The sequence below is a fragment of the Penicillium lagena genome (genome assembly GCF_028827675.1).
Source record: "Penicillium lagena strain IBT 129212 chromosome Unknown utg000003l_segment0_segment0, whole genome shotgun sequence".
NCBI classification, from domain to species: domain Eukaryota; kingdom Fungi; phylum Ascomycota; class Eurotiomycetes; order Eurotiales; family Aspergillaceae; genus Penicillium; species Penicillium lagena.
In genome coordinates, this window is record NW_026623224.1 from 3,450,313 (window position 1) to 3,478,072 (window position 27,760).

At 46.3% G+C, this 27,760-nt stretch overlaps 10 protein-coding genes across 10 annotated transcripts; 5 read left to right on the forward strand and 5 right to left on the reverse strand.

Annotated features, from left to right (window-relative positions):
- Positions 1-2,303: 2,303 nt before the first annotated feature.
- Positions 2,304-3,946, reverse strand: N7510_006619 (uncharacterized protein; the record flags this gene model as incomplete). Its single annotated transcript, XM_056978545.1, has 3 exons — positions 2,304-3,406; positions 3,459-3,590; positions 3,643-3,946. The coding sequence occupies 3 exons, from the start codon at positions 3,944-3,946 to the stop codon at positions 2,304-2,306; spliced, it is 1,539 nt and encodes a 512-aa protein (XP_056834577.1).
- A 2,419-nt stretch (positions 3,947-6,365) lies between these two features.
- On the forward strand, positions 6,366-8,138 carry N7510_006620 (flavin-containing monooxygenase; the record flags this gene model as incomplete). Its single annotated transcript, XM_056978546.1, has 3 exons — positions 6,366-6,594; positions 6,722-7,702; positions 7,753-8,138. The coding sequence occupies 3 exons, from the start codon at positions 6,366-6,368 to the stop codon at positions 8,136-8,138; spliced, it is 1,596 nt and encodes a 531-aa protein (XP_056834578.1).
- A 1,691-nt stretch (positions 8,139-9,829) lies between these two features.
- Positions 9,830-10,344, forward strand: N7510_006621 (GFA family protein; the record flags this gene model as incomplete). The annotated part of the gene is made up of 2 exons (XM_056978547.1): positions 9,830-9,994; positions 10,072-10,344. The coding sequence occupies 2 exons, from the start codon at positions 9,830-9,832 to the stop codon at positions 10,342-10,344; spliced, it is 438 nt and encodes a 145-aa protein (XP_056834579.1).
- A 905-nt stretch (positions 10,345-11,249) lies between these two features.
- On the reverse strand, positions 11,250-11,654 carry N7510_006622 (uncharacterized protein; the record flags this gene model as incomplete). The annotated part of the gene is made up of 3 exons (XM_056978548.1): positions 11,250-11,447; positions 11,501-11,573; positions 11,617-11,654. 3 exons carry the CDS (start codon positions 11,652-11,654, stop codon positions 11,250-11,252), a joined length of 309 nt encoding a protein of 102 aa, XP_056834580.1.
- Positions 11,655-13,751: 2,097 nt separating this feature from the next.
- On the forward strand, positions 13,752-14,085 carry N7510_006623 (uncharacterized protein; the record flags this gene model as incomplete). The annotated part of the gene is made up of 2 exons (XM_056978549.1): positions 13,752-13,859; positions 13,981-14,085. 2 exons carry the CDS (start codon positions 13,752-13,754, stop codon positions 14,083-14,085), a joined length of 213 nt encoding a protein of 70 aa, XP_056834581.1.
- A 3,263-nt stretch (positions 14,086-17,348) lies between these two features.
- Positions 17,349-19,089, forward strand: N7510_006624 (MFS sugar:H+ symporter; the record flags this gene model as incomplete). Its single annotated transcript, XM_056978550.1, has 4 exons — positions 17,349-17,589; positions 17,642-17,821; positions 17,875-18,942; positions 19,001-19,089. The coding sequence occupies 4 exons, from the start codon at positions 17,349-17,351 to the stop codon at positions 19,087-19,089; spliced, it is 1,578 nt and encodes a 525-aa protein (XP_056834582.1).
- A 596-nt stretch (positions 19,090-19,685) lies between these two features.
- N7510_006625 (glycoside hydrolase family 5 protein) lies at positions 19,686-21,225 on the forward strand (the record flags this gene model as incomplete). The annotated part of the gene is made up of 2 exons (XM_056978551.1): positions 19,686-20,048; positions 20,179-21,225. 2 exons carry the CDS (start codon positions 19,686-19,688, stop codon positions 21,223-21,225), a joined length of 1,410 nt encoding a protein of 469 aa, XP_056834583.1.
- A 2,954-nt stretch (positions 21,226-24,179) lies between these two features.
- Positions 24,180-26,038, reverse strand: N7510_006626 (uncharacterized protein; the record flags this gene model as incomplete). The annotated part of the gene is given in 4 exon segments (XM_056978552.1): positions 24,180-24,341; positions 24,357-24,728; positions 25,604-25,898; positions 25,965-26,038. 4 exon segments carry the CDS (start codon positions 26,036-26,038, stop codon positions 24,180-24,182), a joined length of 903 nt encoding a protein of 300 aa, XP_056834584.1.
- Positions 26,039-26,209: 171 nt separating this feature from the next.
- N7510_006627 (uncharacterized protein) lies at positions 26,210-26,941 on the reverse strand (the record flags this gene model as incomplete). Its single annotated transcript, XM_056978553.1, has 2 exons — positions 26,210-26,827; positions 26,897-26,941. The coding sequence occupies 2 exons, from the start codon at positions 26,939-26,941 to the stop codon at positions 26,210-26,212; spliced, it is 663 nt and encodes a 220-aa protein (XP_056834585.1).
- Positions 26,942-26,950: 9 nt separating this feature from the next.
- N7510_006628 (uncharacterized protein) lies at positions 26,951-27,386 on the reverse strand (the record flags this gene model as incomplete). Its single annotated transcript, XM_056978554.1, has 3 exons — positions 26,951-27,094; positions 27,214-27,336; positions 27,363-27,386. The coding sequence occupies 3 exons, from the start codon at positions 27,384-27,386 to the stop codon at positions 26,951-26,953; spliced, it is 291 nt and encodes a 96-aa protein (XP_056834586.1).
- Between the last annotated feature and the right edge of the window lie 374 nt (positions 27,387-27,760).

The window sequence follows — 27,760 nt, forward strand, 5'->3', positions numbered from 1 at the left end:
ACACCATCTACCTTGAGGTACATGTGACCAGGCGGTCAAGTCAGAAGAGAAAACAACGAAAACGATGGTATTAGATCTGAGTAGTATGGTCGACGGGACTTCCAATTTTGGGAGAAGAAGAAAAGGAAATAATGAAGAAGTCCAGCTATCTACACGATGCATATCACGTGCGCCATTGCATCGCCGCGCCAGGGCACAGCATCAGGCTGGTCACATTGGAGTCGGCGCAAGCATACTCGACAATGAAACGGACGCTTATCGAAATCCATTCAAAGCAATCAGTACCGTTGGGTTTGTTTCAATATATTTTTCGAGAGCTACAAGAAATGTCCAGCAATATTCCTGTCGAAATGCGCGCGCTGGTCTTCCAGTGATCTTCTGACCACTCATGCCCTTGCCATCAACACAACGTCCTCCGAAATGTAAATTTCCTTTAGTATGATGCTACCTACCCGGCCATTTCTCATTGCCTGCCTCTGAGGCAAGTATTCTAAACAGCCAACGAGCGATGGAACCGAGGGTCAAGCCAGTTTTCAAGACTCGCAAGCCTACCAGGACATTGTTCAAGGCGCTCTGAGCTGTATTGAAGCCGCCGCCAAAACGGGTCATTTGCTTCATGAACTTCTTGTGGCAGGTATGCTCTTCAATAATATGTCTCTTGTGGTGTAAGTAGCAAGCCAAGGCGTAGCAATGTTCCTTTTGGCTAATGCGGGAACAGCGCATGGGTGTTTGTGTCAGCGTGACGATTTGTGCCGCTTATTTTGGGCAGTTAGGTGACACGACGGATTGTGAACTTGCCATCCACCGGGCCGGTCAGCTTTTACAACATTTTACGCTGAATAGCCCTCAGGCGGAACGGTATGATAATATACTAAAAGAATTATTCAAGGCCGTCATGGTCTATATCAATAGCTTGAGCCAGTGCGATCTTGTCGACCGGCGTGCCATCATGGCAGGCATATTCGGACTCGATGTGCAATATAGCTATGACCTTTCGGGGACCAATGGTACATCTGCTCCTACCAGTCCGTGCGCAAATCGGCAGCAGCGAAACATTTCCTGCTCGGTAAATCTTCAACTATTCATACCTCTCCAACAGCTACTGGAGAGGAAAACGACCCCAGGAAGTTGACTGGCGTCGAGGACTGTCTGTCCTAATATGATATTTCATCCTTCTATGTAGATGGGAGCAGGGGCTTCCATAATTCCAGCGATCGAACCGTGATTAGTTCTTCCAATTTCGATAATTTTGCCAGATTAAACCCCTCTCTAGACCTCCGTGATACCACTAGTATTTGGGAGATCGATTGGGATGGGGGCTTTTCTAGTTATTAGTGACACAAAACAAACCTATTGTTTTCAAAGGTCTCTGTTTGGATCGTACAAATTGTATATTTTGTTGCTATTGGATCACTCTAAGCCCCTTGAAAGACATTTCACCATCACCTTCTCTCTCTTTGTTGAATACTCTCGATTGGAATGCTGTGTCCAATTTCGGCCCGCTCGAGCCTGTACTGTACTGTGCGAATACAAGATGCGACAACGTATAGACATGTACGTAATTATTAATGAAAGTTACCCGCGTAGCGGTAGCTCCGATCGGACCTCGTGAGACACCTCGCTCTTCCCTGCGCTTGTACTTCACTCATCACTACTTACTATTACACGAGTATTTTTGGTTAGGCTTGGGTGAGCTCTCAAAAAGGCAGGTACAAGCAGAAATAGCTTTTGGTTCGGCCTTACGGAAGAGGCTGTTTGATAATTGCCCTTCCATTGCCACTCATCATCTACATTCCAAATTTGAAAGCACTCGGACGTCTAAGCCCAAACACGAATTGTCTTCGAAGAATTCCTCGTTCACAACGATCAAGACAACATATATTTACGTGCCTTTCATGCGGAATCGGACATTCCAACCCTCCAAGAATTCATTCGAAACAATCCTCTTGGAGTTTTCACGACGGCAATTCCTTCACCGGGCTTTCTGACACTCCAAGAAAGCCGTATTCCCTGGATTATTGACACGACGAAATATATTTCCAAATCTGCCAATGTGTTTCGCATAGACATATGGCTAGACAGAACTCCAAAGCAAAAACCTTGATTGAACCAGCAAAATCTACAATGGTAGAGGGGGCAAAGGTGGTATAGAGCTCAAGGATGAGGTTCTGGTGCTATTCACAGCAAACGTTTACCAAAAGAAGAGATGTTAATCAATTAATGAGGTCTGCTTGCCCATTTTCCCACGGCCAATCTCGAGAGCAGAGCTTGATATTCAATGAATCTTGAGGGTTATCTACTGATTAAATTGTGGAAGCGCTGGGCTTATGGCCAAAGACCTCGCGAACATGATCTTCTATCTGCAGGAGAAGAGGGCCCGGAGTTTTAGACACTAGCCTCTTTTGTATAGCCAAAATTCGATCTGCCACCTCGTGCCAGTGAATATCCTGGTTTGTTTCCAAGAAACCACTCTTTTCATTCCAATCAGTACCCTTGACTGGACATAGTTTCCCATTTTCCTTTCTCACCTCTCCATCTACAAGCACAGTTTTGACATCGCGTATTGTGGAATGTAGCACAATAGCCATGACAGGATCCCGCTGAGCAACACCAATCATAGCGGGACTGAGAGCATCAAATATTACCAGATCCGCCTTTTTGCCCACTTTAATACTACCAATGTCACGCTCCATGCCCAGGGCACGGGCACCATTGATAGTGCCCAAGTTGAAGGCATGAGAAGTTTTGTGTGTTACCTCTCTGGGCCATATTCCGCTTTGGTTGTGAGTTTCACTTTCAACCCCTCTTGCTGTCTGCAATGCCATCCGCATCTCATTTACCATGCTGCCGCTTGTTGCTGAGTGACAGTCGACACCTAGAGAGCATACTCTATCGATACCGGGAAGATCTTTCCGGAAGCAGACTGGAGGTCCAACTGCCATGGCAAGTTCGGTATTCGGTGTAGCAGAGACAAAGCAGTTTGCATCGTTCAATAACTTGACATCTTCTGAGGTAGCTCCACCACCATGGGAAAGCACGATGCCTTTCTGTAACAAGCCATAAGACTTTAACAAGGCAGGTAGACTCCCACTATCTTTGACGAAGTTTTGGATGAAATGTGATGTAATTACCATCGTGCCCAGGGATTTGACTTTCTGGAAAACCCCCAAGACAACGTCTTTGGGAAGATGATAGAAGTCAAACCCGAATCCCAATTTGACACGAGAACCGGGGTCGTTGAGTGGTTGCGATGTGGCAAGTTGCTCAAAGGTTTCCATAATCCAATTAGGCAAAAGCTCGGGTGAAAATTCAATCTTCGGCTTTGTACTTGCAACAATGTAAACCGGAGTAAAACCAAAGATTGAGCGCACGCCTGAGGAAATTGTCCCGGCTATTGCGGACCAGCCTTGGCATCGAAATCAGTATCGGAATATCTCATCGAGGGCTGCTATACTTACTGTGATCTTTGGACCAGTTCATATGAGCATGATCCAGAGTGGTGGTTGTTCCGGCATCGATAGATTCCATACTCCCTGCTAGATTCGCCCAAAACATATCTTCTGCTTTGAGTTCCATCCCAGCGGCAATTACTTCATATTGTTAGTGATTTATCGCTTCGATTTCCATTTAAGGTGCACGAACTGATTGCAAGATACGGGAAAAGAGCTGTGTCTCCGAAGAATCCCTTGAGAGGAGACTGCCAAACATGGCGATGTGTATCCACAAAGCCAGGGGAGATGATCTTATCGGTACAGTCTATGACATGACATCCAGGGGGCGCAAGAATGGAGGCCTCTATCTTAGAGATTCTGTCTCCCTCAATGAGGATATCAGCCAACTCGGGGAACACATCGTCCTTCTCGCCATGAATTAGAACGATTCCTCCTCTGAGGAGCTTTGAGGCTCTGTTACGAACAGCTGTGCCTCCTCTCAGAAGCGACGACATGATTAAACGATGGCTGTGCTGGTTGTTGAATGAGAAATCCGAGTAACAAGACCATGGGATGGGCCGAGGTAGAAATGGATGGACAGTTAGATTACAGATGGAAATTTAGATTAGGGGACAGGTCTTATATACGAAGTCTAGACAGGGTAGTTAGCGAAAACGCAGAAGATGAGCAAGTCGTGATTTCTGTGGAACCGGAACTATCGTCGGTGTTAAGAGCATAAGGCCGCAATTTCTACCGTCTTTTCCAGGGCCACAAAACGTCTCCTCCTGCATCGACACTAGTATACTCTCCATTACAGGACAAAAGAAGTTGACGCTTGTACCCACCGCCAGAGTGCTTGGAAATAAGCTCATGGCACCATACGAGTAGGCCAAAAAGCTTTCAACAAATCATGTAATATACTCACAATGGGACTTGACAATCAATCATGTAACGTGTAAGTATTCAGTATCAACCAAAACCGTGTGGTGGCAACTCAGATGCAGCTTTGGGTTCATAGAACCTTGTAAGAACTTACCCAAATAACTTCCCTTTTTGGAAAATGATACAGTGAAAATATTCACTTCGGCACATGTTAGCCTTCGGAGAGTCCTTGCATGACGGCCCGTGGGCAATTTGTCCAGTGGGCCTCCAAGCGGCATTTAGTTCCACTGCAAAATGTCTTTAAGTACGCAAATACACCATGGATATTTAAGTTTATTCTTGACCTAGCACTGAGAATGACTAATCATGGATCCACTCCAGACAACTTCTCTTCCTGGAAAGGATGAACTCTATTAAATCGACAAAAAGTCTATTATCGAATACTTTGTCTGCGAAGCATAGTGTCAGACCGCCTTGAAATATATCGACTTCTAGAACTTTGATGAGACTAGATTTGTAATAGGGCTCGCACCAGCGCACCAGCGCAAACGATTGTTATTTAAGCCGAATACTATGGTTGGCGATTAGTTTCATAACTAGGAAACTATAAATGAGTAACTACGATCGAGGCTATCTGCGCTAATAGCTATATACTATCTCCGTTTGTGATTTTCTAAGGTAAAGTTTATATAGAATCCTAGTTCGATAACTTACCGCAAGACCAGGCATTGAGGTCTCGAATAGCGGCTAAACTATTGATGAGATTGACTTTCGCTAACTTTAAAAAGTATTTATCCAATCAAAAAATCCGCGTGTACGGTGTAGACATCGACTTCTGATTCTTAGCGGCCACGGTAGCCATCTAACACCTCGATATGATCGAATCTGCGCAGAAAACTGGTTTAAATGCTTTAATAGTTCCTTAAGCATTGGTCATATAGCCCTCCGAGGAGCCCATCAAAAATTATGGTAGATCAGATCATCAAAGGCCACTATATATCACTGCACAACACAGCGTTACTAGCACAGAGAAATGCAAATATACGCGTAGCGAATGAGAAGAAACGCTAGAAAAACAAACCATCACGTCGATTAATGCCATATGATGGAGGTCTGTCAGTCGAAGAAAGTCTTCAGCTAGCTCAGCAGCTAACTTAGCTAGTCTAAGATCACCGAGTAGACTTACATACGCAAGGTGATCTGCCTAATTAGCAAGATCAGCCAACCAAAATGGCTCCACTAAGAGTATTGGATGCAGGAAGATTGACTACAGGGTCACTTCATGTAAAAAATGCTATGTTCAGTGTAGTTAATGCGTTTTGTTCGAGATAATATGATTCAAGCTTTCCTAATGGGAGTAGATGGCTAACCCGATTATGTGGCCAATCCGCTTGTGAATTACGTTAATTAACCTCAACTTTTCGGGCCAAAAGATGAAAGCACAAGGTTGTGGAAATATGAAAGCGGATCGGGAGACATCATGCGAGGAGGGGAAGCCTTGCCGCTGCCCGTTTCATAGGCCGGCCCAGGCTTAGCCCGCACCTGATCACAGGGTGAAAGACGATCAATCTTTACATGGTAATGTCGCCCCAAACATAACAAAAAAACCAAAACTTGGTATGACTCAAAAAGGAAGTGATCAGGGCGGAGCAGATATTAATCAACTGGCTTCTATGGGAGTTGCACATCGGGTTTAAACGAAACAGGATTCGGTGGTGGACATGAATGGACCCACCCAACTCAACTTCCTTTCTAGGTAAAATCGGATCAATAAGAAGCCGCCACTGCATTCTTTAACAACTGAGGTTACCACGGCCCCACCAGCATAGCCCCCTACCGCAGTCGCTCTACCAGTACTATACAGTATGATTGCTAACATCGCTATAGATACGGAAGCACCATCTGTTTTCTCCACAACTTGGACGGAGAACCAAATGATATATAACCCCGACGCGCTTCCCTGAACGCTCCACTACCATACACAAAGTAACTAGTCGACCGTCAACCACCCAAAAGCTACTTGCAAGACCTCCTCAGCAGCACGCACGGAAAATGAGCACCCCGCTAGAAACCTACAAGTTCTGCATAATCGTGGGTGCCGGTGTAGGAGGACTGATGCAGGCTGCAGAGCTGGTACGGAAGAAGGTTCTATCTATACACGATCTGCAAATCTTCGAACGGGACAGCGACTACGGTGGAGTTTGGAAGGCGGCTACTTATCCCGGAGCGGCCTGCGACGTATTCAGTTGCACGTACCAGATTAGTTGGCATCGAAACCCAGGTGCGTTATACTCGAGAGCTGGAATTCGATTGTAGTGGAACTAGTTTGTCCTTACCCTCTGTCACTACCGAGCCTCCTGGCTGACGTTTGTGTCGCCGAGAAGATTGGGACTCCCTCTTTCCCACAGGCGCAGAGCTCGTCCAATATTACAGACAATTTGCGGAGCACTATGGACTCCCCCAGTGCACGACCTTTGGCCAAAACGTTGTACAAGCCACATGGTCCGCGGAGAAGTCTTTGTGGATAGTAGATCTGGAGGATGTTCACTCCGGAAGTCGAACATGTTGGACTTGCCGTGTGTTGATCCAAGCGGCCGGCACCTACAATCGCAAATCCATTCCGGAATACCCTGGCATGCATTTGTTCAGAGGAGAGATGTGGCATGCGTCTGACTGGCCAGAGAACTACGATTTCGCGGGGAAGAGTGTGGCATATGTGGGCACCGGACCAACATCCGTCCAGGTCCTTCCTTACATCCAAGCCCAGGCGAAAGATGTCAACGTGTTCTGCAGAAGTATGACTTACTGTCATCCATTCACAAACATTAAGTACCCAGGCTGGGTAAAATGGGCGTTCCGGTGGATCCCTGGCCTGCTTGCTCTGTACGCCCTCATTGTCGCATCGCTCTTTGCCCTTTGGGCCTACTTCGCCTTTAGACCTGAAACCTGGCTTGCAAGATACACGGAGCGTTATTGTCGCAGGACTTTGGAGAAACGAGTCCCTGATCTGGCTCTCCGGGAAAAGTTGAACCCTATCGGTCGATTTGGGTCAAAAAGACCACTGGTCTCTCTCTCGGGATTCTTTGAGATTCTCCAGAAGGAGAATGTCAATGTGATCAGCAATCCAATCATAGCCGTGGACGAAACTGGCATCATCACAGAAGCACCCTCGACGAACGATGCGATAATTCAGATGGATGACGTAGAAATCAGTGTTTCAAGCGCCTCCACAGACAGGCCAAAAGTTGGAGGCACACATATAAAGGCAGATGTTCTCATCTGGGGCACCGGGTTCCAAATGCAGGGATGGGGTGGAGCGGTGCCCACTGTAGGCTACGAAGGCAAACTGCTTAGCGAACACTGGAAGGATTACCCGAAGACGCTCTTTGGTACGTGTGCTCTCCATTTACTTCTGTGGGGTCCCTACTGATTATGACAGGCACTATGACATCACATTTCCCCAACCTCATTCTGGTCAACGGTCCGAATACAACGACTCCTTGGGGCAGCCTGATACGGAGCCTCGAACATCAGACAAGCTTCAACCTCAAAGTTATCAGCCACATTCATGAACGCTCGGCAGACGATCCCAGCTACGCTATAGAGCCTCAACCAGAGAAAGAGTCTGCTTGGACGGAGTCGATGCAGCCAGAACTCGACAAGCTAGCCACCAGCCCTAAATATGGACCCGGATTCTACTATCTCAATTCTAAAGGCCAGAACACGTTCTTCTGGCCATGGCCGCAGCGATATTACTGGTGGAAGACAAGAAGATTAAACCTCAGAGATTATGTTGAGAGATTTGGCATCCACAAAGAACACTGATCTACTAGAAGCTTCTATGCTCACTTTCTCTAGTTAATGGATAATATCAATGGTTCATCATTTAACGTATCACTAATTGGATATATATCAAACCAATTTAGTGTACAATCTCTTGCTTCCTTTGCTGTTTCTATCTCATGATGAGTGGATGCCCCTGTAGGTATTCAAACTGTTCATCTTCCATATCGAACCTCGAAGCAGATAGGAACATCATTAACTCCTAAATTGTCACACGCGTGAATCTTCAGCGATAATGACAGATAACTTGAGCAGTATTAAATTCCCGTTCAAAGCCGGCTTCAGTTGTAGGAACCAAAAGCACATCCCGAGTGAGGGCTAGACCTCGGAATTACCCTCGCGAGGGTCCGGAACTTGGACACTCGACCCTCACCTCGCGAGGGTCGGCCCAAAACTTTTGACCCTCACCTGACCCTCGACCCTCGCCGACCCTCGCGCGGGTGACCCTCACTGACCCTCATAGACCCTCATTTTCATAAAATTTCTGCGCTTTACCTAATTCGGATGGATAAAAATGCTGATTCATTCAATAAAATACCGTTATTTATACCTGTTTTTGAGTAGTTTGGATAATAGATATTGTAAATCCGCCAAAATAAATTGAATCTTTTTGAAATCTCTCTAGATTTAAATAATACTCTCTTGAATCTTTAGTACTTTTACTAGCTATGTATGGAATTTTATTCAGGTAATTAAGATAGGTTGGCTAATAGACGTGTTGTTTGGGTGTAAATATATATTTAACGTGAAAATATACTAGTGTATCCGAATGGATTTTTATCGCATATGTATTTAATACTAAGGTCGATCGTGCTGAATCTTGGACACATAGGCAAGAGACATTTAGTAATTCTAATAGTATATCTATAATTATATTTTAGTATAAAACGAGGTTAATGCGACTCTTAAAGGTATGTCTTTGGGACTCAATTGGACATAGGTGGATTTTTTTGGAAACTATAAGGGTCGTGAGTGTCACGAGACTCACCCACGGGTGACCCTCAAATTTACGAGGGTAAATCTGCGGGTGACCCTCGCGACCCTCATATCCTAGCCAATCAAGAGAGGTGAGTCCCGCTGCCAAGTAGGTTGTATAGTGATCTATCAACTTCGAACCTTCAGCTCGTAGAGCTGTCTGAACCCCCCTTGTCGTCCCCCAGTCATCATGAATTTTACTAACTATTTACTTTTCTGTAAGTCTTTTAATTTCTCCTTCAACCTTATACTTCGTCTCTCCGTAAGCTATGTGACTATGTCTCTACACTTCTCTGATCTTCCATCCTCCTCTGTCTATGAGGGGAATTCTTCGGATCCTTTCTACTTTGGTTTCCCTCCGGATTCGCAGCTATTCACACCAGAGACCTTAGGAAGCCAAACAGCCTCAGTTGTTAAATCAGACTTTATTTTACCTCTACCAACACCTCCTATCCCCGAGATCTCAGCCTATCTGCTGGATGGTACAATGAACTCAATGAATTCAAGATGTTTCATTCTACGTTACGGTGTCGGCCAGGCAAATCGGCTAGGCGGTGTATCATTGTACTTGGTGGTGCGGGGTTCATAACCCAGAGGGCTGCGTACATCTCGACAGCTATACAATTGTCTTTATTCCGGAGGATATCGTTTGACCTTTAATTCGTCTGAAACCCGCCAAGGGAATCAGGCACCAAATTATGTCAACATGTGAAGAGGCAGAAAGCTCTGCGGGCAATTGTCTCTGCGGTGCAATCCAGTTTGAGATCCGCGGTAAGCCGGAGACAACTATCGTCTGCCATTGTGATAGCTGTCAAAAGGTCTCTGGTTCTGCGTTTATGGTGAATTGTTGGTTCAAAACAAGTGTTCGTATTCTACATACCTGTCTCTACCCGAACTACGACTCCGTTATTTGCAGGAATCCGTCTGACCATTAGAATAGAATCTCAAAATCATCAGTGGAGATGACCAACTACAAGAATATGAGAACAGAGAAACCTTTTCAGGATTGGTCCTCAAACGTTCTTTCTGCAGAGTCTGTGGATCGAATATGTTTCTCCAGAATCAGCACTTGAAAGATATGGGCTTTATTTCAATAACCACCGGGACGATCGAGAAAAAGGAGCACCTTCTTCCTGCTATTGAGTTTTTCAGTAGAAACAGACGACCTTGGGTATCCGAGATACCTACAACAGAGAAAAACGACGCCCAGTGAGAGGACTTATGGCAACCGCTATTGAATTTACCCTCAGTTCAGAGTTTCTTCGGTTGCTTTGCAGGGCCAAATGTTGACACGTCCAAAGCTAAATTATGCCATATCCATAATTTCTCCATAATCCCCATTTTGTAGTATTCAAAAGAGTCTAGATTCTTCGCTGCATGGTAGGCGTCGACACATAGGTAAGACGGACAGTATAGGACGCGAGATACCAGTACAAGTCGCGGACTCGAACCGTAGAAGCTTTCGGCCTTGTCGCAAAGCATTTGCAGCGCTGGCCTTGTCTGTTAGGCCCTTTTATTAAGGTACGGTATGCATGATTACATGGTGGTGCGTGCCATTAGTGGCAAGATTAGGTGGACCTAGACCTTGCATGCCTAGCCATCATTGCTCTCTTAGAGCAAGAGATGTCCAGGAAAGAACAATGTTCATTCTTCCTTTCCAGGAACCAACATCACTACCGTTCGCAGTCAACACAATCATCTCTGAATCCTCACCAAACTGGAGTGCAGTCGTAAAATCTAGAGCTACTAGATCTCTTCAGGGAAAGAGTGGGAGGTCTGATAATCGCGCCAAAATTTCATTGAGTACAGCTTCTACGGTGATATGGGGGTGCTTGCGAATATACATGGTGGTGAATAAGCGTGCAGATTTGAAGTAATGGTTAGTTGAATGAAAGCAATGACTACAGAAAGCTTGCCCTAAAGGAAAATTTTCAGAATGCATCTGCACATCTGCATCTACTTAAGGTCTAGACTGGATGTACATCCTTTGGCGAACAATAGGCCTAGCGTAGTCATATAAGATAAGTGGTCATTGGCGAATTTCATGGTCAGATGAATGTGGCTCATGATGAATTCATCAAACTGAATCTTCCGATTCGTTGTGGGGAATAGGACGCCCTAGTAGTATTCCAGCTTTCGAAGGAATATAGTCACAAGGCGTTTGTGGATGCCATGGTAAGAGGCACACTGTTCCAAGAACGCATCTGCCTCGTTTAAGAGTAGAACGGCGTTGAAGTGTTTGTCAATCTTGAATATGCGCTCAAGCTGCTGCTCAAGCGCACCAGAATCACCTCCATCGACAACAAGTTCACCCGCCTATATCTAGGCAAGTTAGTGAACTATTAGCAACCCTTATGGACAATGCTTACAGAATAGAGAAGAAGATCAAGCCGCTTTGAAGTTGCTTCAATGGTAAAGATCTTTCCGACACCGGTCCGGCCACTAGGAAAATCAGATGGGAAGCAATAGAAGGGACCTTCTAAACCCACAGTAAAAGGATATTGAGCCCGCGTCCTTTCCCATAGGTCACATCATCGAAAGTTATTGCTGGTACTAAACCCAGGCTGGCTTATGCCAAACAGGAGAGGAGCGTTTTTGTCTTCAACGAGATCTCTAGACTGTCGAAGGATTCGGAGATCCACTGCACGTCCTGAAGCGCACCAACAGCACATTCCACTTAATTGTACTAGCTAGGTAGCCATGTGGCAGCACATGATACTTACGGAACAGCTTTTGAAGCTGAAACAGCAACTGTTGTACATGCGATCAAGAAATCGACCTCCCGCAATTCTTGTCTGTCCACGCTCTCCTCCTGTATTCTTTCCTTCTCCCGCTCACGGCCCCTGCTGATTAGCATACAGTGTTTCTTGAAATCGCCTTGACCAATACACACGAGATATCTATTTTCTGTCCACGCCGCTAAGGCCTTGGCCCAGATCAATCATTGAGTGGGCCGCGTTAGTTCAAGGGCACAGTAAAATGCCCTTTGTATGTTACAGTACCTAGCTGCGTAAAATTACACTATACATACACAAGCCCGTAGAATTCCATAGAAGCCTCATCGGTGTCTGTGGCTTGGCGTAAGAATATCAACGGTTTGTGACCTTATTAGTAAATCTATATGCGACAGGCTAATCCAGAGCACAGTTCAAACGCTGGATGTTATACACTACGGATCGAAGGTTCGAGGCCACTCAACTAGCACATGACTTCGCAGAAACTGCGACAACTTGCGGGGGTCTCAACAGCGGAGTACGTTGAGCCACGACTCAAGCATCCCACTCGGACACTGGGATGGACGGTGTCTAAGCTCTTAGCGACTTTGTCGACGCTCTATCCTACTTTTTCTCCTGTTCGGTGGCTCTTCTGAAAACCCTTGACAAATGCCTCGAATCTGCCGTCGCCCAGGGATATAAGTTTGCGCAGGAGAAGAGTGCCGACTGATAAATACCAATCTAATAGACGGCAAGTGCATATGGACTGCACAACCAATATCAGTGTGGAAGATACTATAATCAGTTGCCAAGGACACATGGAGGAAATGGGGACAGGACAGATAGCGGGATCAAGTTTGTGAAAGTTATTGGAATCTCCACCGAAGTAAGAGGCTAAAGTCCACGCGGGATTGTGTCTAACCGAGCGGGGCGTTGATTAGCCGCTTATTGTGGGATGTGGGGATGTGGTCAAAATCAACAAGATGGAAGATGTCTGGCATTCTGAGTATAATCAAGCTATCTACAGAACGCATAGTAAGCGAGATGAACGCGCACTAGCAAAAGCGTCAAAAAGATAAATGCAGTTTAGTGCTGCAAACCTTTTATGGATCTACCATGGACACCATGGATCCCGACACTCTTATCAGCAGAAGGACGAATCACAGGGCCGAAAATGGATAGAATAACCTGCGGCAAAACAGTGTTGGGCAAGAGGCACCTGGGCCTTTGATCCTCTTGAGTCTGGCTTTGGTCTGTCAGGACGAAGCTGTTGAATCAAATTCCGCTAGTGGGGAGACGATAGGTTGTTACGGGTTTACCGTCTTATCATCTTATCAGTGGATCGCGATTGAAAGTTGAACCCCCAAAATAGGAAACAGCCATTGCCTCGACTTTCAACGCGTCGATATCGCCGACCTAGACGTGTTATTACGTGTCTGTTGAGTCATTGCCAGCCACATGACTTTAATAGGAAATATGGTCACGAACTGGCTGTCTAGGGTGAAGGACATAATTGATCCCGATGGTTGGATGGGATGTTCCGAATGTCCGCAGAGATATATATACACACCAATTCGATCATCAGGAAGAACCACCACCACCACAACACCATGTGTTGGACCAGATGCGCTCTCCGGAGTATCCCGCGTGTTTCACCGAAAGCCAGTCGGGATCGACAAGACGATGGTCGAGTCCACTGCGGCTGTACACGTCGAGTACACCAGACATCTTGCAAATAGCAGCGCACATTGCAAGGGACAAACACATACCACGGTTGATAGCAACCTCACCAGAAATTCGGCCACAACACAGCAGGCAATCTAGCTGAGCGAGAAAAATAAATATGGCTCCACGCCATTGAAGAGTAGCTCCTTACAGTACGATTATGCCCACCTCTACCGAAATAATGCACTCGTCGACCCTGATAAAACTGGAACGCAGAAAACAGTACAACGTCAATACCAGCCTGCCAGCAACGGTGATGGATGCTGCGATGTTCTCATCAACAAGAGTAGTGAGTGAATTCTCCTTTCACAAAAAAAAACATTTTTGCAATTATGTGGCAAGGTAACCAGCTGGCGCAGGAGCTGCCGCCGACATGAATGGATGCCAAGAATCTTGCTGTGAGTCTAAAGTCCTCTGCCACAAAGCTGTTGCTGACCTTTTCTGAACCGCTGGCAGACGCCGCGCCGGCAGAGGCCAACTCGGACCTCGCGTGGAAGAAACTCGACTGTTTATAGAGAGTGGAAGCCTGCTCAGCGAAATCCGACTGTCTACATGTCAGCCTGCTTTTACCGCGCAATTCGTCCTACCAAGATCCTCTGTCGATTTGCTCGTCTGCTTCCACGACTTCGGCATGAAGGAGCACTTTTTTTGTTCAACGACAATTAAATGCACGCGACTGGCTGGCAATTGCGAAGCGTAAGGAAGTCACGAAATCCCTCCACTGTCACATTTTTGTTATTGTGTGCTATTTCGCTTACTATACATTCTGCACTATTAAAGAGATAGCCAGAATATCCTTAGAATGTCGGACTTCTTCTATTTTGTGGTCATGATGACACACCACCATTACTAGTTGGATAATTAGTGGCGGATCAATTCTCCACCTGGATTCGATAAGAAGCTCTGCTGAAGATTTCGACCAGGTCTTTGACCTATGCCCCTGGACTTTAGGGTAAATGAAAATACCGTCGAAGATGAACGAGAGCGCGTCTTACCAGATAAGACGCTCTGCCTCGAGATGTCGTATCTTGCGCGGGGCATTGGGTTGGAGGAAAAAGCATATGTGGGCTACTCCGCTAACCGGAATACCATGCAATGCAGGTCTTTCGACAGACAAAATTGTACAATAAGTTAAGAGCCGTATCAGTAGTTACGAAACCGCTGGAGAATGGGCACAGAAGTCGCAACTTTACTGGAAGTCTTAAAATACTGCCGTCGATACCTTTCACCTAGTCAGGTATACTTATGTATATGAGATTCACCCAGTTCGAAGCCCTATCGAGTACAGCACAGTACAGTGACCTTCCTAGAATCTTACAATACCGAACGCAGTGCACTTTTCGACCTCCCGCAAGTTAATCAGGACAGGTCAAATGATTGATCTGCGCTAAGGACTTGATGGTGGGGCCAGCGCAGAGTCACTCAGTGTGTGTTGGTCAAGGCGATTTCGAGCCAGCCTGTATACGCTATCGAGTCGCAGACTACTTGGTGAGATTTATGATGATGGTAAGAGTCGATCAACACGGTCAGATTTTGACTGGTGATCTGCTTGTTTTGAGCGGGCTGTTGGGGATGTGTATCTCCATGTTGATGATGGCTGCTTGTGAATCAATAGGTTGTTCAGACGACGCTCGATCAAGTCTCACAGGTGATGAGAGTCTCATAAGGTCAAAACTTTACTATTCTTGTGGCCTCAAGGTAATTTGGGTAGCGGGGTTGAATACGTCGCATTTAATGACAGTCACATCAACGGTTGTTAAATGCCCAAGTGAATGTGGCCTAAAATCCGGGCACTGTTATCCCAGTTTGAAATGAACTTTACTGTGGCAAGCGCCATGTTGAACTAGGGCTTCCACGTAGTTTTGAGTCAACGAATTTTCTATGCCAGCCTCAAATTCTCGTCTACTGTATTGCTGCCCGCTACTCTGTTCTTTCATTGAAAAAAGGCTCTGAAAATATGCTTTTTACGGGCGGCAGTCCATAGATGGAACAGCAAATAACGACAATATCATTGCAATCGGAAGCATGCGAAAACAATCAGTTATTCTCAACCCGCACATATTTTTGGTGACAGAATAGTTCTTGAATCAACGTTGAACTGTAAATACATGAGATGGTCACACCCTGAAACGTGAGTATTTCAGTGATGGTTGAATAGTTCTACTTGCACCACAATTCCTCAAATTCGTAGACGGCGGAGGATTTGATCGTGAATCAACGTTTCTTGAACGATACCATCTCCATAAGGCCGCCGAGCATCACTATCTCAACAGGACCCTGGTGAGTGTTTCTGGCTGGCCATCTAAAATTGGTATTGAAAAAGGTTCTTCAAATAATGGAGGTAAAATGAAGACATGGCTTTCAACGGCCCTCAGTTAGAGTTAGTATCCAGATGTATCCTTCAACGTTTGCCACCAACCAAAGTACGCAAGGGACAAGACTAGCTGAGAGGTCTATAAATACCTCTAAACTCCAGTCAATTGCTCTACAAGATAATTTCATGACTACCCCAACACAGGATAGGTTCCCCTCTTTTTAGCTAATAACGGGCATTTCCACCGTCCTGACACGCATAGGATACAGCATTGACTCATGTGAGTCGGCGAGTACCAGTGATGCGGTCCATATACTCTTATTCCCCGCCAGTACTTCGGTAACAATGCATGCTCGCCGAACAAAGATGAAGGCAGATCATTCATTTGGGCGCCTTGGTCGAAACGCCTTTTCTGTACGAACATGAGTTTTCCGCCGTAACTGCCCGGCTGAGCTGATCCGTGTCCATCCCGCCTCTAGACATCCCCGAAATGCGAAAGCGTGACCGTTCATGACGCAGGTATGTGAACCTTAGCCTGACCTTGTCTGATACTGTACAGTATGACATTGAAGATGATGCGAATTAAGCAGATCCGTGCACACTGGCTCGTGCATATTGGGCTACTATGCACGAGCACAACATTCATTGAGTTCCATTGCAGGGTCGAGATCTTTTGTTGGCCAACTTGTATAGTGTATTCATACCTACAGGAGAACCTTGGTCCACTGACAGGTTAGAAAAGGGCAAAGCTTTTATATAGGACACTGGTTTGAAGACGTCTTGCAGAATGCACCTCACTACGCTCGTTTCCTTCTCTCCATGACCTTCCTCTTTTGGCATCTTCTTCGCCTTTTCCCGATCTCCCTGAGCTGCCGACGCTGATCAGACGCAAACCCAGCTTGGGTTTGCGTTTGGGTCCAAATCTTCGACCCAAAGTTGGGTTTTGGCGATGTCTACAATGGTGTGTGGTTAAAACCCAAGGGGGCAATTTGCTGGTAAGCCACTATAATTCAGCCTGAATAACTATCGCAGGCTAAATTGCACGGGGAGCAGCACAGGAGCTAAAATCATGGCGCCCATTCACCAAACTGGGTGTTCTGGATCCCCCCTTTTATGGGGTAAAAAGTGGAGAATAGGGAACACTTCTGTGTAAGCAGCTGCTGGCAGCCAACTCTAAATCACGTGCATGCCAACTGGGAGTCATTCTCTGGAGTTGCGGGGGTAGCTCGGCAATTGTGCAAGGTAGCGATGCCCGTAGCACCAAAGCAACATAAATGGCTCTTGATAGGCCTTCTTTCTCTCGGTTCCTTGATTTGGGTTATTCCGACAATTTGGGACGCATATCTAGATCCTGGAGTCTCCTGCAGGTCTTTTTGAATATCCCTTGGTCGATCTTTCAGGATTTATGTCAGACCTGTGCTCGACTTGAAAACACTTCTTCATAAGATAATAGTGTCATCACCAATGGATATCTCAGCGGAGAAGAATGTCATCGAGCAACTCGACCACATCGATGCCGTCAATCTGGCAAAGGCATCCGATGTCACCCAGCTCGTAGAACAAGATCTTGTGCCATGGTACAGGAAGAAGAATCTTCGAACCTTGTACATCGCTCTTGTTCCTTCCGCCTTAGGAGTCGAAATGACTTCTGGTTATGATGGAAGTGTGCTGAACGGTCTCCAGGCCGTTAAGTCCTGGCTCGATTGTCAGTGCTTTGTCGATGAATTTCATACAACATTTGCTAACTCTGGAGAAAGACTTCAACAATCCTCGAGGTGCTATTCTTGGTATCGTCACGGCTGCTTTCTCCCTCGGTGCTGTTGGTGCCATTCCTGCTGTTCCTTGGGTCAATGATCGTTTTGGTCGAAAGGCTAGTATCAAGCTTGGTTCTGTGTTTATCCTCATAGGCGTCATTCTCCAAACTGCATCTGTCAACAGTAGGACTTCCTTGATTCATCTCTCCTGGGTTTATGGGGCTAATTACGTACAGTTGCCATGTTCTTGGTTTCCCGATTCATTTTGGGAGCTGGTATTCCATTCGCTATCAACGGTGCATCCCAGCTCATCGCTGAGTTGGCATACCCCAAAGAGCGTGGTGTCATCACTGGTCTTTTCAACGAGTCCTGGTATGTCGGGTCGATCCTTGCAGCTGCCATCACTCTCGGAACATATCAAATGAGCAGCACCTGGGCGTGGCGACTCCCATCATTGTTTCAAATCATCCCCTCCTTGCTCCAAATCACCTTCATTTGGTTCGTCCCCGAATCCCCCCGTTGGCTCGTTTCCCAGGACCGTTCCGAGGAAGCATTCGATATCCTGGTCAAATACCACGCGGAAGGCAACCGCGACGATCCCTTCGTTATCGCTGAATTCAGACAAATCCGCGAAACCATCCACCTCGAGAAAGAAGCCTCAAACTCCAGCTGGATTGAGCTCTTCAAGAGCCGCGCCAATCTGCACCGTCTCCTGATCGCCTCCTGCATCGGCCTTTTCTCCCAATGGTCCGGCAACGGCCTCGTCTCTTACTACCTGGCCGAAGTCCTCGCAACAATAGGAATCACCGATACTCGCCGCCAGAACCAAATTAACCTCGGGCTGCAATGCTGGAACCTCGTTTCCGGGGTCTCGGGTGCTCTCATCGCCAAAAGTCTCCGCCGGCGCTGGCAATATCTTCTCTCCTTTGGCGGCATGACCGTCGTCTTCGCGTGCTGGACGGCTGCTTCTGCGATTTTCGCGCAGAATGGCAACCATAATGCTGCATCTGCGGTCGTTGCAATGATCTTCATCTACTACGGATTTTACAATCTCATGCATCCCTTGACGTATATGTACCTCACAGAGGTGTTCCCTTTCATCTCGCGGTCGAAGGGAGTCGCGATCACTCAGTTCTTCTCACGTGCTGGAAGCTCGTTCAATCAGTTTGTCAACCCGATTGGCCTGGGTAATCTCGGGTGGAAATTCTACCTTGTCTATAATGTCTGGTTGGCCTGCGAGACGGTGGTTATTTTCTTTGGATACTCCGAGACGAAGGGCCCTACTCTGGAGGAGTTGTCTATTGGTGAGTAGACCATCGGTCTTTTTGAGTAGTTCTAAGATGCTAACGCTTTTGTTTCTAGTTTTCGAGGGTAAAAAGGCAAATGTCGAGTTGGTTCACGTTAGGAACAAGGAGGGTGCACCAGAGACCGGACAGAATGAGAAGATTTGAATGCTGGTTTTGGAGAAATAGGATGTACTCTAGAAAGCATATTACTTAAAATAATATATATAGGTGCCTACTATCATGTAGACTTGGGTAACAGGTCGGGACAGCAGGGCAGGCTTTGGTCCATGTTACTGTGTGATCCTAAAATGCTGCAGGGTTAGGGTTGGAATTAGTCATTCAACCCAGTCCCGTCCCCGCAGAGGGGCGGGAGGGGGACTGGGGGAATAGAGCTTCCGGGGGAGGCATTTATCCGGTGGAAGAGATTAATGTTTTTATCGGGCGTTGCGGGCAGGTCATATTTATCCGGTGGGGGAATTAGGGGCATTTTACAATGATGTGCGGAAGTTTTCTGAGCTGCTGACATCGGTCTCTGACCGAAGGTTTCATGCGTCAAGGGTATTATTTTTTGGTCTCCTCTTGATTTTTGACCTTTGCTCCTCTGGAATACTTCCATTTCTCTCCTTTCCTTCGCATTGTAGTTCGACATAGACAGCCTCTCTTCTTCTCTTCACCAATTCCTCTCCATATCACAGGTCTATACTAGAAAGATCAGACTCTGCAACCTTTCTGATTCTAACATCATAAAGTCCGCTGCAGAAATGACAACAGGCATCCTTAAGGTCCGGGGTGACCGCGTCGTTGACTCAGCCGGCAACGACGTGATCCTCCGGGGCGCAGGCCTTGGTGGCTGGCTCAACATGGAGAACTTTATCACGGGCTACCCAGGCCATGAATCGTCGCACCGCGCCGCCATGTTGAAAGTGCTCGGCCAAGAGAACTACGACTTCTTCTTCGATCGGTGGCTAACGTACTTCTTCATGGAGGAGGATGCGAGGTATTTTGCCAGCTTAGGCCTTAATTGTATTAGGATCCCATTCAATTATCGACACTTTGAGGATGATATGAATCCACGTGTGCTGAAGGAAGAGGGCTTCAAACACTTGGATCGGGTTATTGAGTTGGTATGTCTCTTCAGTTTTTGAAACATAGTGGTGTGTTAGGGTGGCGGTGACTGGGAAAAGATCTCATATGGGAGCGGCAAGCAACGAAATCAAATCAAATCAAACGTAACGCTGATATCGCTGTCAATAGTGCGCAAAACACGGCCTCTACACAATCCTCGACATGCACACCCTTCCCGGTGGCCAAGGCCCAGGGTGGCACGCCGACAACCCGACTGCGCATGGCGCCTTCTGGGAACACAAAGACCACCAAGACCGAACCATCTGGCTCTGGACACAGCTCGCCGCGCGCTACAAACACAACTCCTGGATCGCAGGCTACAACCCGATCAATGAGCCCTGCGACCCTCAACACGTCCGCCTCCCGGCCTTCTACGCTCGCCTTGAAAAGGAAATCCGCAAAGTAGACCCAGACCACATACTCTGGCTCGACGGAAACACCTTTGCGATGGAGTTCAAAGGCTTCGATGTCGTGCTACCGAACTGCGTCTATGCGCTCCATGACTACAGCACCATGGGTTTCCCCACCGGTGCCCCGTATGTTGGCAGCGAGGAGCAGAAAGCGGCCTTGCGGCGCCAGTTCGCGCGAAAGACGGAATTCCACCGCGCGAACAAGACGGCGATCTGGAACGGCGAGTTCGGCCCCGTGTACGCAAATCCCAAGTACGAACCCGATGCGGAGAAGATCAATACCGCCCGGTACGAGCTCCTCGGGGAGCAGATGCGGATCTACGACGAGGCGAAGATCAGCTGGACAATCTGGCTATACAAAGATATTGGCCTACAGGGCATGGTGCACACATCTCCCACATCACCGTGGAATAAGCTTATCTCCCCGTTCCTCGAGAAAAAGAAAAGGCTCCAGCTCGACAGCTGGGGGAAGTATCCCTCCGAGGAGGTTGAAGCACTCCTTAAACCTCTGGTGGAGTGGATAGACCGCGTCAGCCCGACGGCCGCGCAGACCTATCCGACGAACTGGGACACGGGGAAGCACATCGACCGGGCGGTGTTGCAGACGTTTTTGAGCGAGAGCTTGCAGATGGAGTTTGCAGGCTTGTTTGCGGGGAAGAGTCTGGAGGACCTCGAGGAGCTGGCGGGCAGCTTCAAATTCGAGAATTGTGTCCAGCGGGAGGGGTTGAATCAGATTATGGCGCGTCATGCGAAGTTGAGGTCGTGAGAAGGGATGCCGAGGTGGAGAGTGGGGTTCTGGATGGGGATTTAGGACAGAGATGGAGTGTCAGAGATATAAAACTGACTAGGAGGAGAGAAACCTGAAGAGAGAGATTCCTTATAGTTGTTAGAGAGAGCGAAGAGATCCTCTTTGACTGAGAGAAGGAGCAGGGTTGCACGATAGTGCCATGTGACCTGCATCTCCGACATACCTACTGTTTAAATAGGAGCTTGTACGGGATGCCATGGGCCCTTACCGTTATATAAGAACTGGAAGACGCGCGCGGTGCGCGCATCGGCCCTGAAACGGTGAAAAGAAGAGGGTGGTAGGAGTGTAAAGTGTAAAGAACAGATGAATCGGTGAGTTGTAAGTCAACATGCATGTTAAACAAGATAGACCAATGAGGAAAGGCACAGGTTTGACTAATACCCGCACCGTAGAAAGAGGTGCAAAATCGATGGAACTTTTATTCAAGAGTTATATTTTGATCGAGCAAGTTCGCCTGCGTAGGGTGTTTTTCGCGGTCTCCCAGGGCGTCTCCCTGGCGTGGGAGTCTGAGGTTGTGGTGAAGATTGAGTGTCATCGGGTGTGTCCGGCCAGTTTATCTGCGTATCTTCGTCGTCGTTATTTAAAGTAGTAGTTTCAGTTGAGTTGTGTGATACTTGGATAGTCGAGGTCGAGTCATCTTGCAACAAGGCCACTGACTTGAATGGAGATCGTGGGTTAGCCCTTTGGGCCCAGCGGTCCTGGCGTTTGTACCAGTTGTTGGAGATGGGGTGGGGGTAAAAGATTGTGATAGTGTAGGAAGGAAATATATATCGTCCGTAATCACAGCCAATTGGCGATCTTCTTTGGTAGAGCCGAAAATACGCCCCGTCAGAAAAATGCTAGTGTTTACGTTTAAAGGTGGAAAGTTTGCCCAACGTTGACCATTCTTGAAGTATGCGGTTAGGGGAAATGTGTGATGGGTTCGAGACGAACTGTTGTATACTGTAGATTGGAGACGGTAGTGTAATAGGGTTGAACTAGCGTTTAGCTGACCCCCTCGTTCGAGGACAGTTCTGAGAATGGTGACGATAGGCTAAGCCGCTTCGGGGCAGTGTATGAAATATGAATCGGTATCTTCTTGATCGCCTGGGTGCCTAGACTATGTTAATTTTAATGTCGCTATGGTTGCGAAGATTACTAACCAGTCAACGCTGTTCGCGTGGAGAAGAATGTGAAAATTCTTACTCTTAGAGGAGTTAGTGAGAAAAGAGCCCCACGCATAGACAAAAGCGTTTGGTTGGTATATGCTAGGTCGGTTCCCCTTATCGAAAAATCTGATTAGGGTGGGAATGTCATCCTATTCAACATCGTCTGATTGTACATCTTTGTCTGGTATATTGAGTGAAACCCGTAGCTGCATGGAAAGTCCTTTGCTAGGGCGCGTTGGATCTGGTTCGACATGCTCGATGAAATCGCGAATATGAAGAATTGCGAGGGAAGACTTATTTGATGGCATGGTGAGAAGTTTTGTAGTCAAGTATGAGTTTGATATTCTAAGAGGATTAAAAATGTAGTAGATATACGGGGTTATAGCTAAGAAGAAGGTAGGAAGAGGTAAAGAACAATTTATTTTGGTGTAGAAGGCTATATTGCAGAGTCTGGTAGGGATGACCTAGTCGAGGCCTGTTATGATGTATGAGCATAGGCGCAGACACGAACCTAAATATGATTAGTCTAAAAACTTCTCTCACCGCTGGTCGTAGGACGAAGTTGGATAGAGAATAGAGAGGGTATGTGCCTGTCCTATTAATTCAAGCGGGCATGTACACAAGACGTGGAGGAGAATGATTGGGCATATAGTGAGTTATCTAGAGTTATTAGTTCGCTATGCAACAAGAGTGTCTAGTTCGAGTGCTTGCAATCATTGCATTTCACTAAGCAACTAAGAATCCGGTCTGTGCTAGAGGTCACCTATATCAATTGGCTATAGAAGATGAAGCCTAGTCAGTGAACGTAGGCGAGACAGTTGTACATAGGTAGAGCAATATTTCCGGTGCGAGTCTTGACGTCGACTACTACGATTATGCTTAAGGTCCAAAATGGCGGATTCGAGGGTGGCGCCTTAAATCTTATAGTCGGTGAGACAAAAGGCGGGACAAATAGGAACCTGTCTCCATCGCATAGAATACCCTTTCACTGTTATAGATGCCTCGAGGGGGAAAATGGGTAGAACATTTTCGTCTAGTTAATGAATAGAAACTGATTTCGATCAGTTCGGTCTAAACAGAAGGCACGCTAGAGGCTTAGTGTAGATGATGTACAAATCATTAAGTTCGTGAAAGTCTGCTATTCGTGCTTAGATTAGTCGAGATAGGCGATAGAATATATTTATTGAGCGGAGACTCACCCTCTAGGTCAACAACGACACCTACTGCCTCTCTAGTTACACCATTGACTAATCTAGCAGGCGTGCATATGTTTGTTAGAACCATCGTCGGCATGGAGAGTGTATAAAGAATGGGACCTGGAAAAGGAATTTTTGCGCCTTGCTCTAGAACGCTAAGTAGGTCATCTGCGTGAAGCGCTAGATCGGTCGGCCTAGAGGATCTTGTGCGGGTGTGGATAGTAGGGAAAATGATGATTCTCTGATATCTAGCCCAAGCGAAACGCTCGACCTAGAAATAGTTTATGACGTGTCGAAGAGCGTTTAGTTTAACGATAGCTATTGAAGTTTGTAGATGAGGATCGGTTAGTGAAGTAATCGCTTTTGAGTTTAACGTCAATATATCATCGAATGTGAGAGTGCTAGTCCTCGCTCGTGTTAGTAGATCTCGATATGGTAAGTCTTCTGCCTGTCGCATCTGCTTATGGAGGATGATGACTTGCTTGAATTGGGTCTAAATAAGTTTTCCGTCCTGATTAGTCTTATTCCTTGGTAGTTTCTAAAGGGGTTGGCCTTAGACTAGAGGAAATTAGTAAAAATCTCCTATGAGAATGACTATGGGTAAACCACTAAAGAGGTCTAGAGAGGATCTGTCAAGGGATCGCGTGCTCTTGTAGTGGGTGTTGATGATGCTAAGCGCGGTGAGGTCTACTATGCTCATCTCGTCTATTATCATAATAGTTTTTGGCGACTATAGCCTATAGACCCTTAGTCCCACTATAGCTCGCTGATAACGGTTTAAAGAAATCCTAAGAGATGTATAGTATATGCCTCCTCTAATGACATTAGCCGCTGCGCCTGTTAGGGCCATTAGGATGACTTCGTTCTTACGGTTGATTAGATCTATCGCGGCGACAATCGCTTTGATTATCTGGCTCTTGCCCACTCTACATTTACCTCCGACGTAGAGGAGTGTTTGCTTCCGTAGCAAAGGATCATATAGATGGTTAGCGTAGATGAGTACTTCGCCGAGCACCTTCTCTATAACGATACGTTGTTTCTTATTTAGGGGAATAATCTCGTACACGAGTAAGGTAATTAAAGCGCCCATTAGATCCTGTCCTACTCGCAAGCGAAGCTATAGCATGTTAGGGAGTGTATCTGAGTTAGTGAGTATAGGGACTAAGACGTCGTTAACGAATTCGAGATTAAAATCATTAAGGTAGGGCATAGTAGCGGCTGACGTTTCGGCATATGGATCTTAGTCTATAAGCTTAGTAATGTTCTTAATATGATCTTGCCATTCTTATAGGGTAGACGCTAGAAGGAATTTGAGACTAGAGGATTCACATAGCATATTATCTAGGCTGTGAAGGGGTTAGAGATTCTAGAGTTGAAGGGATAGAGGGAGAGATGAAAATGAAGCGAGAGTAGTGATTCGGCGCTAAGCGTCCTATGCTTCCTTCGTCTAGCGTCGACTTATTATGAAAAAAGCAGCTAGAAGGGTTTCTTTGCTTAGAGAATGATCTATATTCTGTGAAAGATGCGGAACCTTATTTTCTGAGTCAGAAGCAGGATAGGGAGGGTTAGCCAGTTCTTGGCCGTCTGGGCACGTATGTTGAGTAGACTGGCTGCGTAATATAGCATTAGCTTGGCAGTCACTTTTTGATTGACGTAAGAGTTCGACATTTTCTGCAGATGTACGAATATGTGCTGGAAGTGTTAGTTCAATAGATGTCTAGATGTGATATAGAATGCCGTGTGTGGTTGCGGTTGCAAGTGTTTGGTGAAAAATCGAGGATAAGTCTTGCTAAGGAATGAAAAGACTAAGGAGGATCTTAGCTAAATCATTCTGAATCGCCGTTGTTGTGGGATTCCTACCTAGCATAGAATCCTCTAAAGACTAAACTCGGTTAACTCGCCTTATAGAGTCACCGTAGCGGTGTGAGAAGGAGACTGAGCAAGCCTCTGTATATGCGTATGGTGTCTTAGGTGCTCTTCATCGAAGGGTACGTCTTCTGTTGTCGCATCCTGGCGTCTCTTGGTACGTACTATCATGTAGTATTCGAAGATGGATAGGTAAGATAGGAGATTTCCACGAAGCCTATAATTATCGAATATATTTGCTGGCGTAGGTGCGCTTTGGTCATAATTGCATGGCTCTTCTCCGATAGTATCGGATGGTAAGGCATCTCGACGAGACTGTTCTAGTAGAATAATCGAACGAACGTACCGTCTAAGCCACCAGAGATTAATGCGAGTGAAGTTGTAGTTAAGTATGTAGTAGGAGGGAAGTTGTAGTAACGTGCTTGCCACCTAGACTCCACTCATTTCCTAATCTTGTGATAAGCTATTGAAGTAGCGGAGAGCAAACTTATCTATACCCTTTCGCCAAAGCCTTAAATCCGCTGTAGTAGGAGTAGGGGCGGCGCTTGCGCGTTCAATCATTTGTTTTAATAACGTAGCTTTTGTCACTATGTGGCACGGAGAAACGTCATCCTTAGTAGCATAGTTGGTAATGTAATACAGAAGAGACAACGATTTCGACACAGTCGGAATCTAGGAAATGTCGTGATTTGAGCGGATGCAGCTAGCGATCGAGGGGTTCTATAGATTGACCTAAGCATGGTTACGGGTAAGGTGAATGATGCTATGCTCGTCTGCTTTGGACGCGTCTAGAAGGGTATAAGGCATGCCGAAGCGATAGACATTGTTGTTTGATCTTTGTGAGTAGTATTTGAAGTAGGTTGCTATGTGACGCTTAGAATGAAGTTGTTTGGTATGAGTAACACGGTTGCTATTATAGGAAAGGTTCTGAATGAATTCCGAGTCTGTCTCTAAGCCAGTTGACAAAGGTGGCGTATTTGAGATAGTAGACCCTAGGTCCTCATTAGAGCCATGTAAGCTATGCATCACGATAGCTTCTAAGAAGCTGATTATTCGGTTTGCAAAATCACCATCTACAAGGATATAGTCACGTAGCTGGATGAGACTAAGATTGCCTCGAACCCACACTAATATGTGGAGATGTAACATACCTCGTCTATTGCTCTCTACTACACCAAAGTAATTAGAAACGTCCCTAAGGATCCTAATGTCGGCAGTTTTGCTACTAAGGAGACTATCAAACACCGCCTTGTATGTATAGTGAAAGAATCTCGCTATAGCCATAGGGTCAGACGTCGCTACCGCGTATCGAATGGTTGATACCACGTTGGTAGAGAGCTTAGTTAAACACTATACGCTAGCAAGGACTAGAATAAGAGGGTTTTAAAGATCGGAGGGGTTGATTGTTAGCTAGAATACCGGCATCCCTTCCCGAACGAGTAGCCCTCGAAGTTCTGCCCGCATCCGTAGTTTTTAGAAGAAAGATCCTAGCACTTGAACACCGATGGCAGTTATGTTTTTGAGTAGCCATCGGACTAGCGGATCAGCTATGACTTGATTGGTAGAGAGCTCTTTGGCCGCTTTTTGTAGGCGATCAACATTGAGTGAGTTTAGATCCTAGGTTATAGAGGTCCACTAGGATCGTTTGATGAGAAGAGAATTGCCAAGGGACGAATTTCGTAGCTGTATAACGTCGTATAACAAGTATATGAATGTCCTGTGATAGGCAAACCTACCAAATTTTTGCGCATTTGGCTAGAGAAGAGCTTACCTCCGGCTATGGTGACGAAGTGCCCAATTTGCAAAAGCAATAAGGGAGACAGGTACAATACGATGGTCCAGATGACCTCTAATACCCGCTGGGAAAAGCGTAGGGAAAGCAGACGTGAGATAACGAGGATCCTGCCATTGATTTAGAAGCGATGCCTAACCTAGAATACTATATTCGATTACAGGCGTTCGTTGCTGAGTGGTAGTCAGTCGACTAGTACGGTTCCCGTGACTAGTAGAGGTATATTGAGGTTCCGCTTCGACTTGTGTTTAATTCATAAGGGTATACACTGTGTTCAGTAGACGTAAGTCGGGGTTCTAGCGATCTCCATTCAAGTCAGTGGTAACAGAAGCAGTGACTAGGAGAGGATCGTCGGTGAAATGGTCGTGGCTGTCCTCTACGGCTTGCTAGTCATTTTCGTAGTTGCCTTCTTGCAAATGGACACTATAGCCCGCCCGTTCCTAGTGATCCGTATCGCCCAAACATATAATGTTTTTGATGTCACTCATTGT